General features: G+C 37.9%; 1 protein-coding gene across 9 annotated transcripts in view; it reads left to right on the top strand.

Moving 5' to 3' along the window:
- ATXN7L1 (ataxin 7 like 1) overlaps positions 1-16,869 on the top strand; it is a 116,057-nt gene that overhangs the window by 84,123 nt on the left and 15,065 nt on the right. For all 9 annotated transcript variants that reach the window (XM_080577594.1, XM_080577591.1, XM_080577592.1 and 6 more), the window contains 4 exons: positions 7,005-7,288; positions 12,024-12,106; positions 12,966-13,222; positions 15,586-15,778. In XM_080577594.1, coding sequence (XP_080433720.1) covers positions 7,005-7,288; positions 12,024-12,106; positions 12,966-13,222; positions 15,586-15,778 — 817 coding nt within the window. The remainder of the gene's footprint in view (positions 1-7,004; positions 7,289-12,023; positions 12,107-12,965; positions 13,223-15,585; positions 15,779-16,869) is intronic.

Raw genomic sequence — 16,869 nt, 5'->3', positions numbered from 1 at the left:
AAGAGGAATTTTATACAAGAGAGCATTTTTATTTTAAGTCTAATTAAAAGAAATTCAGAAAGGTCTTCATAGTATTAATTCTATTGACTACAAACCTGTTACCTATTTTTAAAGACAGCAATTTCCATGTCTACGTTTCAGCTTGCTAACTGAATCTAAACAATATCCTCCATTTTGGCAACAGATGGCTTTCTGTCAGTCAGTAAAAGCTGAAAGGGAACAAAATATCCATTTTCACCAATCCCTTTTCCCATTATTGGGACCATCCCAAACATTTACTGATGATTAATAAGTTAGATTTAGTTGTTTAAAACTGTTGTACTGACTTGTTAATTATTTGGCAATTAATATGTCAGTAGTTTTACTTGTGAATTACCAAATTCTTGTAGCTCTGCGAGGAGATAACACTGGTTCTGTTTACCAAGGGGAAAGTGAGGCATATACTGGTTAAAGATACTGTAATCATCACACAACAGATCACTAACAGTCTGAATTGGGGATTGGTAAACTTGTCTTTCAAAGTTTAGTGTCAAGTGCCTTAGATTGCATGATTTCTTAGAGAGTAAAATCAGTCTGATAATCATCACAGTTTATAGTGAGCTGTTAACAAAGAGTTTGTTCCTATTCCATTAGTGGATTGTCATATTTATTTAGAATTCTAGGAATTATTCAGTAGATCTGATTTTCTTAAAGGAGAAATTATTCATAAATGTAATTCTTTTTTAAGAGAAGATTATATTTTCCATTCACCAATCTGTACAAGCCATAGAACTTCACCCACTTATCTTTTAGAAAGACATACTGAATTGACACACAAATTTGTCTCAAAAAATACGCACAGAATTCATCACATATCCATGCGTTACAGCTTATCATCCTCTGAAGCTTCCAGTTATTCAGTGCTTTTGTCCATTACATTGCAGTAATTATGAGATACCACAAATAACATAGGTTAGCTTCATTCAGGAGCTGTATCACTTGTAATGATTGCTTTCCAGACCTGCAGTAACCTTTGTTGCACTTCCCTGATTCTTTCACATTTTTTTCAGCATCTCTTTTAATTTTTAGATGCTATATTTATAGCAGTAGTTCAGCAATGGCCTCTGCGACAGCATGGCCCAGTAGATCTCTGTCATGCCTGCCTGCATGTAGGCCCAGCTCTTCTGTTAATTCACTATTGATTTGCTTGAGTCATCATCTTAAGCATTGACCCAGCAGCTCGTTCTCTTCTTCACATCCCATGTTCTGAGATGCGCTGCAGTGGTTCAGAGGGCTCCTCAGCTAATGCTTTAAAAGGCGTGATCAGAATGCTCAGGTGAAAGAGAGCTGGAATTGTTGCATTTTTGTCTCTGCTGTTTGTCTCCTTGCCTTCTTGTAGCTGCAATGTGAGAGATTACTGTGAATACATCATCCAGAAATACCTCTCAGCTCTGATTTTTTTCCTGTCTCTCTCTAACATCGTTGCTATTAATACAGCAGTGCACAGAGACTGGAGCGGTGCTGGAGCACGACTGCACTGTGCACAAATAAACGTGAACCAGGGTTTTCTGGAGCTTGCAGCTGAGGTTGTAAGAGGTACAGCAAACAGGTAGAAAATAGAAAAAGGCAACAAATAAGTTAATTGTTAGTGATAACAATAATAATGAACATGAGATGATGATCAATAAAAACAGCCCAGACACTGTTTGTAAAAAGCATTCTGGTGCCAAGGAGGCAACAGTTGACTCATCTCCACTTGAGCTGACCCTGTCTCTGTTAACCCCTCCTCGCCTCACGACGCAGTTTGCTCCCCTCTCCTCAGAGGAGCTGCAGCTCTGGGGCCCGTGGGCTCCACTGCAGGGGCCAGGTGCTCCTGGCTCCTCCCTGGATGCCGCTTCACCTTCCCAGCACTGCCCTGATGCTGCGGGACGTTCATTTCCCTGCACCGTGCTCCTGAGGCAGTGTAAAACCGGGGCAAAGCGTTAAAGCTAGCTAGCCCTGTGATCCCAGCTGAAGCAAGTCTCCTTGACCTCCCTCCGTGAGGATTAGCTGCTGCCTGCCAGAAATTCTGAAAGTAAAGGAAATGAAACAGAAATTTTGTAGTTCTCATCGACAGGTAGGGAATTCATGGTCTTTTTGTAGTAAGATCACAAAGGTATACCTGTGGGTAACCATTTACAGTTTGTAATGTCACTTACATGGATCTTTTAATCATCTTTTAGTCTTTATTTCTTTGTGGTTAGGAAATACCATTCTACGTAGAAAAGATGAGAAAGGGAAGCTTGTCAAGAAATTCTAATGCAACATGGAATTGGGAACAAAATTCAGAGGAGTTAACTTGTGCCATATATTCTAACCACTACATCAAAAATACTTTCTTACACCTAGAGGCAATCCCAGAAATGAAAAATAGAACAGTGTTTTACATTTGTAAGTGGTTTTGAGTTATATTTTCTATGAATTCAAAAAAAAAAAAGTTGAACAGGTGGCATAGATATGGCTATGAATGACCAAAAAAAAAACAGCAAAATTATACAATAGCGAGGAAAAAAAAAAGTGTTTAATAAAGCCTGAAGAATGTAGGTAATAAAGAGACATGAGTACCAGTATTGTGACGTACTATGTCTATTTTTCTTGCTTGGGAATGGCTTGACAAGTAATGGCTTGGAACTGAAAGAAATTATCACAAGTTGCTGAGGAGGGAAATACAGTCTTGTTTCAGGGGTTTGTCACAGGCTCTGCTGAAAGAGTTGCTATTTACTGCGTATTTAAGAACGTGAGAAAACAGAAGGAAATCAGTTAACTTACCTAAAAAATAGAATGAGCCTTTGAAGTCTGTGATGATAAAGCGCTTTCTGTAGCCCTCAGATACATTCGTAGGCTTTTCTGGTTCCTTTCTAATTCATCAACATCAGTATTGAACGCTGGTCAACAAAACTGGAAGACATACTCTAGTATAACTGAGGACATGTGAAAAGTAAATCCGCACCTTAATCTTGTTTGCTATATCCTTTTCTTTTAATGTCAGCACAACAATACAATAAAAGCTTGCATTGTTCATCCACTGACCACTAAGTATTTTTGTCCTTATTTTCCAGTGTGTTTTTTCCCCACATTTTACTGTAGACTGAATAGCTTGTTTCTTCATGTATAACTTTACATTTGATTATATTTTTTGAATGAATGCATTTCACCAAACATCCCATGCTAATTTTTATAACTTCCTTTGTCTCTCGCGGTTTCCCTCAATCCTGATTCCATCAGCAAATGTCACCAACAGGAATCTGGTGTTTATTTCTAAACGCCGGTGAAGTTTTCAGTCGTGTCAGACTGGGTAATGATGGCTAAAATGTCCTACTAGCGAACACCCTCATTGGAATCTCTAAAAACTGGTTTTTGATTTTTGGTTGTTTAACATGTGCTTTTCAAGTGTTTTTATTTTATAATGCATTCCAAAAGTTGGAATTTTCACAGTTATCTTTTTCAGCTCTACTGGTAACCTCACCAGAAAGTGAAAACAGATTTCTTTTGCTTTTCAGTACAACCATATGAACAAATTGTTTATCAGTTTGTTATTGTTAGCTTTTCCATCATTCCTTCCAAGACCTTCTAGTGTGGGTTTTCAGTGTGGATACAACATCAGCACTAGGCTGTCTTCTCTAAGTTGCCAGATATTCCAAGATGCAGTTAGAAATTAATGTGGAGAGACCGGATATCTCTTCAGCTCTTTTGGAACTCATGGCCATGTTGTCCAGCTTTGCTTATTTTAAAAAATATATTTATGATTTTTCAGCTAGCATTTTACAGTTACTGAAGGAATCAAAAAACATCTTTTTGTGATCGAGGTGCATTATCCTGCTTCATTCTTAGTATAGAAAAAATACTGAACATTTTTGCTATTTTGCATGCTAATAACTATTTTACTGACCGTTAGGTAAATACTGCTGTTATTGTTAGAATTTCCTTTGTAAAAAGGAGAACAACTTGTCTTTAATGAATACAAATTTTTCTTCGCATATCTTTGGCGATCTTCTGCGCCCCCAATTCTCTCATTTTCACTGATTGCCATGTGCCCTTCCTCTCTTTTCATGTTTGTTGCATGTCCGTTTTCGAATTGTACCTTTCAGCCACTGTCTTTATTAAATTTGAGTAGACTCTTTATGCAAAAAATTGTTTTTTTAAATATAGTAAATAGATTAAGGAGATTTAAAAAAAAAAAGTCTAATGAACTTGTTGAAGAAATCCTTAATTTTCAATCAAAAACATGGCTTGGAAAAAGAACTCTCTTGAACCATCAAGTACAAATATGGGCGTTTGATTTATTTAGCTTTTTAGTCCTTAGCAGTTAATCACAGTTGTTGGTCCTATGCAGCTTCCAGATTGCAGTTCAGTTATCAATTCATCTTTATTTGTTATGCTGACATTAAATTAGAGTTCCTTAATGTTGAGTGTCGTACCCACTTACATTGAGAGAAATGATCATTTGTAATTTCTAAAATCTCAAAAAAATTACAGTAGACTACCAGGAGTCATACAGAATGTCCATCTTAAAATATGAGAATATTTTCATTTTCATCAACATTGCAGTGAAATGTGTAATGACTAATTACACCTATTCTCAAGGTTGACTTGTTGGTCTGTAAAAACAAAAAAAAAAAAAAAAGAAGCAAAACCCAAAGCCTCCCTTTGGCTTTGTTCATTTTCACAGTGAGCACCCACATGTACTCTAGGACTTCCAGTTCTGCACACTGCAAAGTAGATAAACTTTTTTCATTTTACCTGTATTTAGCTGCTAGACCAGAGAATAAACTTGAGTCTATCACAGTGTAATCAGTACTTTGAATTAAGACAAACCTTATAAATGGCTTGAACATTTGTTCAGCTCTAATATATATGTATATATATATAGTTTCTATGTAGTAAAACTACTTAATCTAGAGTAAAGAAGTTCTCTTATTTTCAGCAAATTTAATTGCCAGCAGTTTAAAAGCAAAATAAATAAATCCTCACCCTAAGATGTTATAATTTATATCTGTCATTTAACTTAGTAAATTCAGAGCAAGTTAAAAAAAAATTACCAGAGGATCAAGTGCTCTTATCATAGCTCCATGATTGCTTTTTTATTGAAGTACTTATGCAATTCTGGTTTTATGAGTAACTTGAGTTGTTTTCCCTACTGGCCAGCACTGTGCATCTTACTGTAGTTGGTTCTGTATTCTGACCACCTGATATGTATGTTTATGATACCACAGGATATGGAAGTTTCATATAAGTTAATTCCAGCTGCAGAATGTGTCTTGGTGCCTGCATCTTATTTTTAATTTTATATACCTATTGTTTGTCATTGTTGATACATTTTTCTTTATTACAATATCCTTAGACCAAAACTAAACAACTTTACACTCTAGGAGAGTCCAGTCCAGCCACGCACGCTGCACTTTCGGATTAGCATCTTCAGCAGCCAACAAGAAACAGGTTTTGTAGTATCCCGTGAAGGTCAGAACTTGAGTGATTTTAGCCCCTGCTTCCAGTGTTTCTGTAGGGAGTCCGGTGGAAGATGTCCTGCCAAAGCCATCTTTTTCTGATCATAGCAACTTCCTACCTGCTAACCGTTCCTCCCATAGCAAGGTGATGTTTTTCGGACACAAAGGACTGGGATTATGTGAAATTTGTGAGTGGGGAGAAACCCTAAACGGTACCATGATGTTCAGACAGGCAGCTGCTGCCTGTCTTGGGGCACTGACAACAGTGTGTACTTTGACAAGAAGCTCCACTTAGCTGAGCTGCAACGTGCCAGTTGACAGGGATGCTGTTAAGATGGTCATGCTTCTAGATGAGGAATTTCTTTTACCTCATAAACATCACCATTGCATTTGTAGTTAAGAAAACTTAGGTTTCTTTTGTTCGTTTACGTGGAATGATACCTGAAAATTGTCCTTTTGGCATGATCAGCTTGCAAGGCAACTGGTCAAAAAATTGTGAAAAGCAACTCTTCAGACAGTGTGTCGGAAGAACAGGAATAAGTGTGGTGTTTTCATTTGCAGCCTCCAGTGAAACCATGGCTTAAAACTCTAAGCATTTAGGTTTTTAAATTAAATACGTATTTTTAAATTAATGTTTTCTTTCTGGGTTTGTTTCAGTAAGGAGGGGTAATTAGAATTTTAATTGGTAGGCTCAACACATCCAGTTTTGGGGGTTGCTTGGAAGATTGAAAGCAGTGACTACTGTTGAATATTTTCACATGCAGATATGACTCAGAAATATTGTTATAATTTTGGATTTTAAAATTACTCATGTTAATCTTTTTTGATATCAAATTGAGAATGTATCTTTTGTTAGCATCACAAATATGCTGTTGCAGTAGTTAAGTTAGATGAAGTTAGTTACTGCGGAGTTTATTCTTGAAAAGGGCCAACCAAGGTAATAATTATACTGGGGATTTTCATTCATAAGTTCACAAGATTTTATTAAAAATAATGCTCAATTCATCAAGTATGGTAATACTTTTAAAGGGATTGCTGTTACGATTGCTATGCTCAAAATCTCTTTTCTCCTTGTTCCCAGAATTTATGTGTCATTTAGACACTTTCGAGCAAATGAATTCTTTTTGCATTTGTTTAAACTGCTAATATTGTTAGCACACTGCTTCAGTATCATGGTGAGTTTAGCATGGCATACACACGTCTGATACGTGTTTGTGTTAATGACATGAGACCGTGTATGTAAAGGGACGTGTTTTGCTTGGCACCAAGGAATTATTTTGTTTATGAATAGTAGGGAAATGTATCTTTAAAAAACAAAAATCTTTATTTGCGTAATTCTTTACATTACCAGGCTTTACAGATGGCTGCTTTTGTAAAGATCTGATTGAACAAAAGTAGTCAATAACTGTAGTAAGTTTTCCATTTTGGTCTGAAGATGTTCTTTCACTTGTATCAAAATCTTTTTATCTGTGGAAGGGAGTTAATGAACTGTGAATCTGTGATACAGAAAACGCAACTTGAAGATTTTTCTTGGTTTTGCAGTGTTCCTGTTCCAGTAGTCAGTCTAGAGAAAATTCCTAATCTAGTGAAGGCAGATGGTGCCAACGTTAAAATGAATTCTGCAACCACTACCACCATCACCTCCTCCTCAGCCTCTTCATCCACCATACCTGCTCCAACCTTGGTCAAATCTGGTTTGACGTCTAAATCAGTGCCGCCGTCACCAGAAAAGATTCTGAACGGCAAAGGAATTATAGCTCCTTCAATAGACAAGAAACACCAAAATGGCACTAAAAGCAGTAACAAGCCTTACAAAAGACTTTCAGGTGAGTAGTGTCGTGGTTCGTTTTTTAATGTAGTCCATCTTTCTTCATTAATCCCTCTGTGGCTCAGAAGTAAGGTACCAATAAACTGCTGTAGCCTGTTTTTGTTTTGATTTTTCTGCTGTAAGATGCCTGTTTACATATATGAGAAAGAAAGCTTTCAAACTCCTAGCACGTGTAAACAAACTATTTTCAAAATGCATGTTCCATTTAGCTTAAATGTAGAGTGTTTTAATGTATTGACCAACAAGTCAAATGTAAAATTTTAAGGAAGAAAATTCATTAAAATGGAAAGGCAGAAAGCTTTTTCAATCTATTATATAATATCAGTTTGTCTACAGCAAAAGATAATATGCCTGGGTTGAGTGACTATACTATGGTCATGACCACATTGCGCAGTTGAGGTTTAGGACATTGTATTACCCACCAGGTCATAATTTTATTTAACAGTGATTTTTCTTGATAGTGAACACTGGAAAATTCCGGGAATGTATGGGAAATGCTGGGGGAATCATAAATGTCATAATTTTCCTCCTCCACTTCTACCTCTGTGATTCACATGTGAGTGAAGTAAGAAGATGGTAACACGGGCATCTTGATCTTTTTGAGGAAGATAGAGCAGTGAGGCTGAGGGACTGGCACCAAAAATGGAAGTGCTCTTGCTGGCCTCAGGCTGTACGGCACTGAGGAGATCCTTGTGCAGATTTACCACTGAAGCACAGAACAGCCCAGCGTGGGAGGGCAGGGGGGCAGGTAGGAAGGTTGCCCTCTGCTGGAAGATTATTTTTTTTTTCCATGGAGCTCCCCAGAGGTGACCCGTGCCAGCTGTTGGGCAGCGTGTAGGTAATTTGTCCTCTGAAGCCAAAAACGTATTTTTGTTCCCAATAAAAGGGCGGAAAGAAAGTGTTTTGAGGGACATACCATTTAAAGCAAAAGCAACTGATTCAATTTGACTGCTTTAGAAGCTGTGCAGGGTGTATTCATCTGCTGGCAGTGCTTTGTGATTTGGGCAGGAACTCCTTGTGTGTACTGAAAGGCTAATTCTGCTAATGGCAGTGTGATCCGCGTTAGATCGTCTGCTTGACAGAGTTGGTTCATACGATTTCCAAGTGTGCACAAGTTCTGAATCAAGTATAAGTGTACAAGAAAAATGCTTTCATTTCCAGTTAATGAGTGTGTCCTATTTTTGACAGAATATCAGTTTTATTTTTTCCATTTTCTCCAATTTGGCAGTTAGCTCTTTGGTACTGCATCCATGGCTTGGTTCCAGACCAGTGAGAGGTGTTTGCTAGGGCTGTGTGTGGTATGGAAGAATGCCATCGCCTTCAAGGATTCAGCACACTGATTGCTTTCTTAACTAGTTAAAGGTGGCAAGTAAGAAAATGGAGCAGTTGCTCATGATAGCATTAAAAAAATGGCAAAAGTAGCTGATTCTGCTTTTATTACTTACTTTTTACTTGCTAAGATCCAATTTGTTGTTTCTTCTAAACCATTATTTCATTTAACGCTCTATAGGCTTAATTTAGCCGATCAATTCAGATTGATTCTTACTTGGGTAGTTGAAATTGATACTTATTTTCTTCATGTCACCATGTACCGCTGCAGCACTGTAGGAGATACTTGTACCTTTTTTGTGCAAGTGCTTGCTGAAATATGTTCATAAAGGAGAATCATTTTTGTAGAGCCTTCCTTCGGCATGCTTACCGTGTTGTGTGGAGGTGACTCTCCATCATTATTCTGTCTCTAAGCTATCACTCATGATTTCTTCCAGGATAGGGAAAGTTTCAGTGGTGGAAATTTCCAAATAGGCTGGGATTCTGTGCAGGACTATTTGGGCACTCTGATAGGCATTAGTTTACTTTTATATGGTTAACAGATACGCAAAACTGATACTTGTAGTAAAGTTTCTCTATCACTATCAGATTTAAAATCCATTAAATCTTGCTTGTGCTGCCCCATGTATTCATGCAGCAAGGCAATAAATCAGTGGTGATGCAAAGAACAGAAGTTCTGTGAGCCCTGCAAATGAATTGTCTGTAGATTGTGTGTCACTCTGATGGATCCCGCTCCACTAACCATACTGAAGGGCACAAAGCCTGAGAAAAAGAGCTTGGAAGGTCAAGAAGATGATTGTTTTAGTTATACCATAAATTTTATTTGTTACACATTAAAAGGAGAAGCTGCCTGGGTTTAGGTTTCCCTGTCCTCTGCCATGCAAGTGTACAGATATTAATTTTTGAAGACTCTTTATAGGTCTGGCTGCTTTACATCTGTTTTCCTTCCTTTTTAGCAACCTCCACTTTCTCTCATACCATTTCCCTTCCTGCGGCTGAAGGTTTATTTTTGTTTGGTTGGTGTTTTTTGTTTTGTTTTTTTACTTTGCTGAGAGCTGGTGGTTGTTTGGGTGATGAATGAACCTGCCCTCTTTTCAGGAGCACTGTTGGTGAGCGAGAGGAGTCAGCTCATGGACCCACAAAAGGCAGTCTGTAGCTGCCCAGCACAAGTGGATCAGTGTTCCCTAGTAGCAAACTGGGAAAAAACAACCCCACATATTTAAATTTTCTTTAGTTCTTGTTCTCTTTGGGGTAAAACTAAAAAATACAGATGCCCAGTTTAAACTTTGTTTAAGAATATCTGTGGTGTTTCAAACAGCAGTGTGACCTTCCTTCTGTAGGTGAAGCTACAATGCTCATTGCTCTGGCCACCAAAACCTAGGAAGTGAAATCCATTCTGGAGAAACGGCTTTCTCAAGCTGGGCATGTGCACAGGAATCTACAGAATTCCTAATACAAAAGTAGCCAGAAGCTGTATTTAATCACTGACAAGAAGGCGAAAATCTTCATTTAAAGTGTTGCCCAAACCAGCGTATCTGTAACTAGGTTTCATGTTCATGAATCCTCGGGAGCAGCCACATAAGCTTCAGCCAGGGGAAGTGGTTTCCTGTTTAATATTTTCTATTCTTCAGAGAAAGCACGTTATTTTGCTGATCAGTAGGTGGCAGAGGCTTCCACTTCTTCTGCTTGTAGTTCATTATAAGCTTAGCTTTTACCTCTGTATGGTTTCCTGAAAGCTGTCTTTCCTACGTTCAATCCCAAAAGTCTTGCTTGGTCAGGACACAAATTGCAGTCTGGCTGTTCCCAAAACGCTTGATTTTTGCAGTATGTTTCCATGTTGGTCCAAAACAGCCCAATTTTGTGTCTTTCAGAATACCTTGCACAGGCCTGTCACTGCCTTCAGGACTGATTTTTTCAGTAGAAGGCGTGTTTATAAGTCCATATAGTTTGTTTAGGGTTTTTGCCTCTTTTCTGGGTTTTTGGCAGGTGGTTCAGATAAGACCTCATACACTTGAAAACCAGGAGTAATTAACTCCTTCAGCCCCTGAACATGCATTTTTATCCATTAAATAGGAAAAAATGTTTATCATATTTAGTCATATACAGATCAATTTTCTGTTTCTGTTGAGCTGTAGAAGCCACAGAAACTACAACTGCGTGTGACGGATTTCAGACCCTTTGTAGGTTTCACCAGAAAATAGTACCAGCTATTTTTTTCAAGCTCAGTTTTTGGTATATCTCTGCTAGTAGACCAATAACATAACCTTTTATTTGATGTTTGCTTTATCAGTTGTAAGTCCATACATATTAGAATACACATGACTGCTAGTAATTTTGCTATCGGAAGACAAGAATGATCTTCTGTAGGCTACTTGGCCTCAAATTTCTTCTTCCAGCTGTTCCGCTTGCTGTATGCTGTCATAACATTATAACATAGCTGGGAATTGCTGTCTTCATCTTAGCTCTGATTTTGTTTGTTTATTTATAAGGAACATTTAAGTACTTGGATTAATTGTTGCATTTAAGCATAGGATATTAATTTTTATCTGAATATAACACAGCTGTATATTTAAAAATGATTTTGACAAATAGCTTATATCCCAGTATCAAATAAAAGCAAACCAGCCTGCCAATTAAAACACACCATGTCTAGGAATGTAAAGATAATTGTAGTTTTTTTGTTGGCATAAAATAAAAATTCTATCTCTGTAGTTTTGTTACAGCTCTGTAGTGCAAAACATAAAATTATATTAATACAACTTAACGGAGGTGATGCTATCTGTGGTCTATAAATACTAAAATATTAATGACAACGAAATATGCAAATATAGCACATTAAATATTAAATGCATGTCTTATGTTAATCATCAGTAAAACTCAAATGATCCTTTTTTTTTCATAATCTCTGCAAACTTTAAGCTCCATTCCTCCGTTGACTTAGGGAAATAAGAACTAACATACGCTTTTTTTTTTTTTTTACACTTCCTGAAAATGAGACAGATTTAGATAAATTTTGTTTTTAAAATGTCACCAGTAATCTTGTGTTTACATTTTAGACAGCGCTGGTTGTTTTTCAGGCTTTCTGAGTATGTCAAAGTAATGTGTAAAGCACTTACGGTATTTAGTCTGTATGTGTCTGAAGAGTGTGTCGGAGTCAATCTCAAAGGCTAGATTTGGAAGTGCTGTATTTCGTGGCCTCACAGGCAGCCAGTGTTAGAGAGGGAACTGAACTCACCAGTATTTGGCTTGGTCCCGGGTTTAGACCGCTCTGTTGAGTAGAGCTTTGTAAGCAGACTTACTCCTGTGAAGTCTGTGATTGAAATCCAGCAAATATGGTTGCTCTGGTTAAAATTCCTGAAATAATCTGCTTTTTTCTCCTTTTTTCCTCCACCCTCATCAAACAGAAAGAGAATTTGACCCAAATAAACACTGTGGAGTACTGGATCCTGAAACAAAGAAACCTTGCACAAGATCGCTCACCTGCAAGGTATTTTTCTTAGAAGATAAAATATCAGATGCTTTGTTATAGTTTAAATCCTACCACAGTAGTTTGAGAGGTCATACCTGCTCCTGTCTTACAGACAATGGGTATGGTATTCAGACGCTGTTTTCAGGTAATTCTTTTGAGTAATTCTGTTTCTTTGAATCAGAGCATCTGCATTATTCCACTGATGTTTCTAGAAAGATGTTTGTTTTTTTTTCCTTGTCATCTCGTTATGAAAAAAGCATTAATGTTTCATGTAGGAGCACAAGAGTTATTTTAAATACTCCTTTTCTTAGTTCATGTATGCAAAAATGTTGAAGTATAGTCACTTTTTAGTGAAAATATAACGTGATTTTCATATAATAAATTACACGGAGGCTGACTTCTGGTAATAATAAGTCTCGTTAAAAACTAGCAACAAAGTAGAATGTTGATAATGAACATTTGTATGTGTATATGCTGCCTGTTGGTAGAGACAATCAATTAAATTTGCTTAATGTATTCACATTTTTCAATCCAATGAAATCAGTTTTTCATTGTAAGTTAAGAGCTGCGGTGACGTTACTTGTTAATATTTTACAATTATTGGAATTATGCTTTCTGTGCTCGAAAGGGGAAGTCAATAAGAGTCTATTACGAAGATTGTTGCAGGAGTAGTTTTAGCCTTTACGTGGCATTTCTTAAGAATTGCTTCATAATTTATCAAAGATAATGTGGAATAACAGCTTTATTTCCATAACTGTGGCTAAAGGTGTTTGAAGTAGATTTTTATCTTGTAGAGAGTTGTGGTGTATCGGAAGTATAGAGGACTCATAAACAATGTCATGCACACACAAATGCTTTTTAACCACCCTATTTTTAGACTCATTCACTTAATCATCGACGAGCAGTTCCAGGCCGTAAAAAACAGTTTGACATCCTTCTAGCTGAACACAAAGCTCGATCCAGGGAAAAAGAAGTTGCAAAAGACAAAGAGCATCCACCGTCTGCAAGGGAAAGCTATCAGAGCCAGCCCACACCAGCACAAGACTCTCTGTCAGGATCCTCAGTGAACTCTGGGCAAGAATCTAAAGTCACATCTCCTGCAAAATCTAGACCGCCAAATTCTGTACTTCCGAGGTAAGCAATTCTCCAGTGTGAAGTGCTGCATTCTGAAGTTGCTGTTAGAAATGTACTAGTCTTCTATATGGTTTATTTTATAAATATTTGGTATTTGGGCTATTGAATGATAAAACATACGTTAATTGTAAGAATTTCCCTTAGCAGTAAAAAAAAAAAAAAAAAAAGTAGAGTATGCTTATATTAACCCAATCTGCCCACGGCAGCCTGTTGTCTGGTTGGGCACGGGGTAAGGAGTGGTGTCCATCCTCTGCTCTGGATCTTGGACTAGCAGCATTTTTTGTATAAAATGGCCAGTAATAATCAGGACAGTTTCTGACATGTTTGGAAATAAAAATATATTTAGATGTATTGGGGTACTGCGGGCAAAATTCTACACATTTACATAGAAATTTTCTTGGCAAATAGTTCACCAATTACATCAATGGAATGTCTTTTAAAGAAAGGTATGATTTCACGTAAATGACGGTGTAAGCACCTAATTCTTAAAACTTGAGATTTGAAACTGCCTGTAGCACCTCTTTCCTCATTCTGAAGATTTTTTCATATAAAGGACAAAAACAGGCTTCAGAAAGACAGTGTAAACTTTAAAAAACGTCCTGTTAGAAAAACTACTGTGAGGTATTGGAGCTACTGAATTCTCCTTACCCTCTGGCAAACTTGCCCATGTGCTTTGGTTGGCTGCTTGTTTTTGGAGAGTTTTTTTGGTACTCATTTTGGCTGGGATAGGCGGAGCTAAGATCGTTGGTTTTGTTTCATATTTCATATTTTGTTTATTTTGTTTCATATTTCATTTCTTTGCAGAAGCCTTGGTCAGGATTGGGTGCCCGTTTTGGGGCTTTTGTACAAAGTCCGTATTTCCAAGTGATATTTAGTCGTACTTGCTATCTTGAGTTTTAAAAACAGACATTTCCTATATTTTCTCTGCGTTCATCATGCCATAATGAAATCTTGTTCCTACAGTGACATAGGTGGGTCTGACAGGGCTTTGAGTGAATGAAAGAATACACATAGGTAAATTGGTGAGAACTCTGCATAATTTCTGTTAAAAGAGTGACCTTACACCATCCGCACGTGAAGAGGAGCACAGAGGGACAGGCAGACAGTTTTTTTAGTAGGTGTTTCAGAAACAAAACTGGAATGTGATTCAGTGAGAGTCAGCTGAAGAAACTGCAAAGAAAGGTAGTGGTACAGGAGGAGAAGGATTTTAGCAGTCACGCATTGTGTTTGTACAATTTATACTTCTGTTTCTGCTACAGCTTCTATGTTGTGTCATCTTTTCTGTTTTTGCAAGCAGCTGTGCCAGGGAAAAGCCTTGCTACCTCTCCGCTGGGAGTCAGCAAGCCTGCTGCTCTGGTGCTGGCAAGGGTTATGTGAGTGCTGCCTGCTCTGCTAAGGCAAAATTTTCTGGTTTCACTGAAAGTGACTTGGCTTGACGTGGCCAGCTTTTCCCGAAGGCTAAAGAGCACTCGCACAATGAATTCCGTGCAACAGTAACTGCAGCAGCAGTTTCCACCTGATGGACATTGTCAAGCAAACCCTGCTTGGTTCAGAAGGGAGCGCCTGTCCGCAGTTTTAGTGGCTGATAGCATAAATTCAATAGGTTGAAGAAGGCTGGCTGGATAGCTTGCTTTTCTTCTGATTTTGCTCAGTGTGAACATCTCTTACAGCCTCAGAGTTACACACGCACGCACGCACTTGGTTGTATAAGCTGTAATTTACAATCCTTTACACACACCTGCACACACACACACACACACACACACACATACGTACACACACCCTACCTACCCACCTTCAAATCTGGTTTGTTTCCAAGGTAATTTGAAGGGGAAGATGTTGTTGTGCCCTGTGGTGTAAACGCTTTCCCACTTTGTTTTCCTGGATTTTAGATAGAGGTAAAGAAAACCTCCATGATGTAAGAGGTCCTCCATGTTACCGCACTTACTAAACCAGCTGTGCAGGGAGTAAGCTAAACACTCGTGTTTATATTTAGTATGCTAATTTCAGCATAACTGGACACTTGGGATTAATCAAATAGTAGAGTTACGGTGTTGTGTAAGAAGATTTCACACATCTGGTTTTGTTTGCATATTTAATACACTTTGGCTCCCTCAGGATCTTAAACTCAACTTCACGGCAAATTTAAAATTTCAGGCAACACATAGGTGCTTCTGTTAATGGTAACCTGGTGATAACCCCTGATATAATTCTGACAAGGCCAAGTGTCAGGTATTCTTTATCTTTTACTGTCCTTCTTTACGTGATTGTTTCAGGTGTAATTTACTTGGAAGCGTTACTCTGGCAGGTGGGTTTCTGGAGCTGTTGAACACTGATGATTTAAATGTCTGTTCTCCTTCTAGACCATCATCTGCAAATAGCATAAACAGCAACAGTTCTTCAAACCACAGTGGGTACGTACCAGAACTGCCACTGCCTTCCATGGGAGGAGATCTAACCAGTAGATTGTCCAGTGATGAAGGAGAAGCAGATGGAGCTGAAGAATCTGAGAAATTAGACTGTCATTTTTCTGGACACCATCCCAGACCTCTTGGGGTATGTGTCTCTCTCTGGCATGCCTTGCTGTTATTCGTAAGTTGTTAAAGAGGGGAGAAAAAGATGTACTTCAGTAAAAATGTAAGGAATGAGAGAATTACATTGCAAAATCTGCATTCTAAAGAGAACAAATACATTTGGCAGAAAACTGGTCAGAATGGGAAAAGGTAGGAGGAGAAGACTGCTTGTTGCATGTGACAAACATTGTTAGGTTGCAGGACAGGACGAGCAGTAGAAAGTAAGAAGTTCTGGGTTTAGATATTCTCAGTAGTCTGTAAATCAGGTATAGTTCTGCTAAACTGTAGAGAAAAGCTGCAGTGTTTTAAATGTGACATGAAAAGATAATTTGCCTTTGTTGTCATAGTTCTTATGAAACTCCCTTGCAGTTGGTTATAGCTCTGCAAATCATGTGGCAGCAAGGTGCTATTACAGTGCTCGTTGATCTTTGTAGTCTGCTATGAAGCAGTAATTAAATATCATTTATGTGAGAGTGTACGTGGACATCGAAGCTATTGCTTCATTCATCTAAAAATGGAAAGTAGAGCACAGCATACCCCATCAGCTCTGGCAGGGGCTGAAGAATGTTCTCTGGCAGCTGTTTTTGTCTTTCTCCCATGCTAGTGACAAATTTTATTGTAAGTAGTAAAGTGCAACCTTGTGTCATTAGATTTGCAGTGTGAATTTGTTTACATTGTAGAAACTGAGAAACAGGGGGAAAACTCCTGAACTTGTGAGCAGTTGGTTCTCATAAAGATCTAGCCAAGGAATAAAATTAGCAAAGACTCCATTTATATGTTTTCCACGTGATACGCAGAATAAAATTAACACTGGGATAACTATAGGATTGTCTATGGTCCTTAGAGCAAAGGAGAACTTTCTAATGTCAGACCACCTGTATTACCAGCCAGAATTACTTCCTTAGCAGTACCTCAGCATTTATATTCTTCCCCTGTTCTTTACCTGATAGTAAACTGAATTGTTAGTGGAGTATGAAGTGTACTTTACACTAAGCTGAAAAGTCAGACGCAAATTTCATACATCATGCTAAATAATATTTATGGTGCAGATAGTGAGAAATACCCTTTTAAAGG

The sequence above is a fragment of the Anser brachyrhynchus genome (assembly GCF_964034855.1).
Source record: "Anser brachyrhynchus genome assembly, chromosome: 1".
Taxonomy (NCBI): domain Eukaryota; kingdom Metazoa; phylum Chordata; class Aves; order Anseriformes; family Anatidae; genus Anser; species Anser brachyrhynchus.
This window is presented reverse-complemented; position numbering and strand designations above follow the sequence as displayed.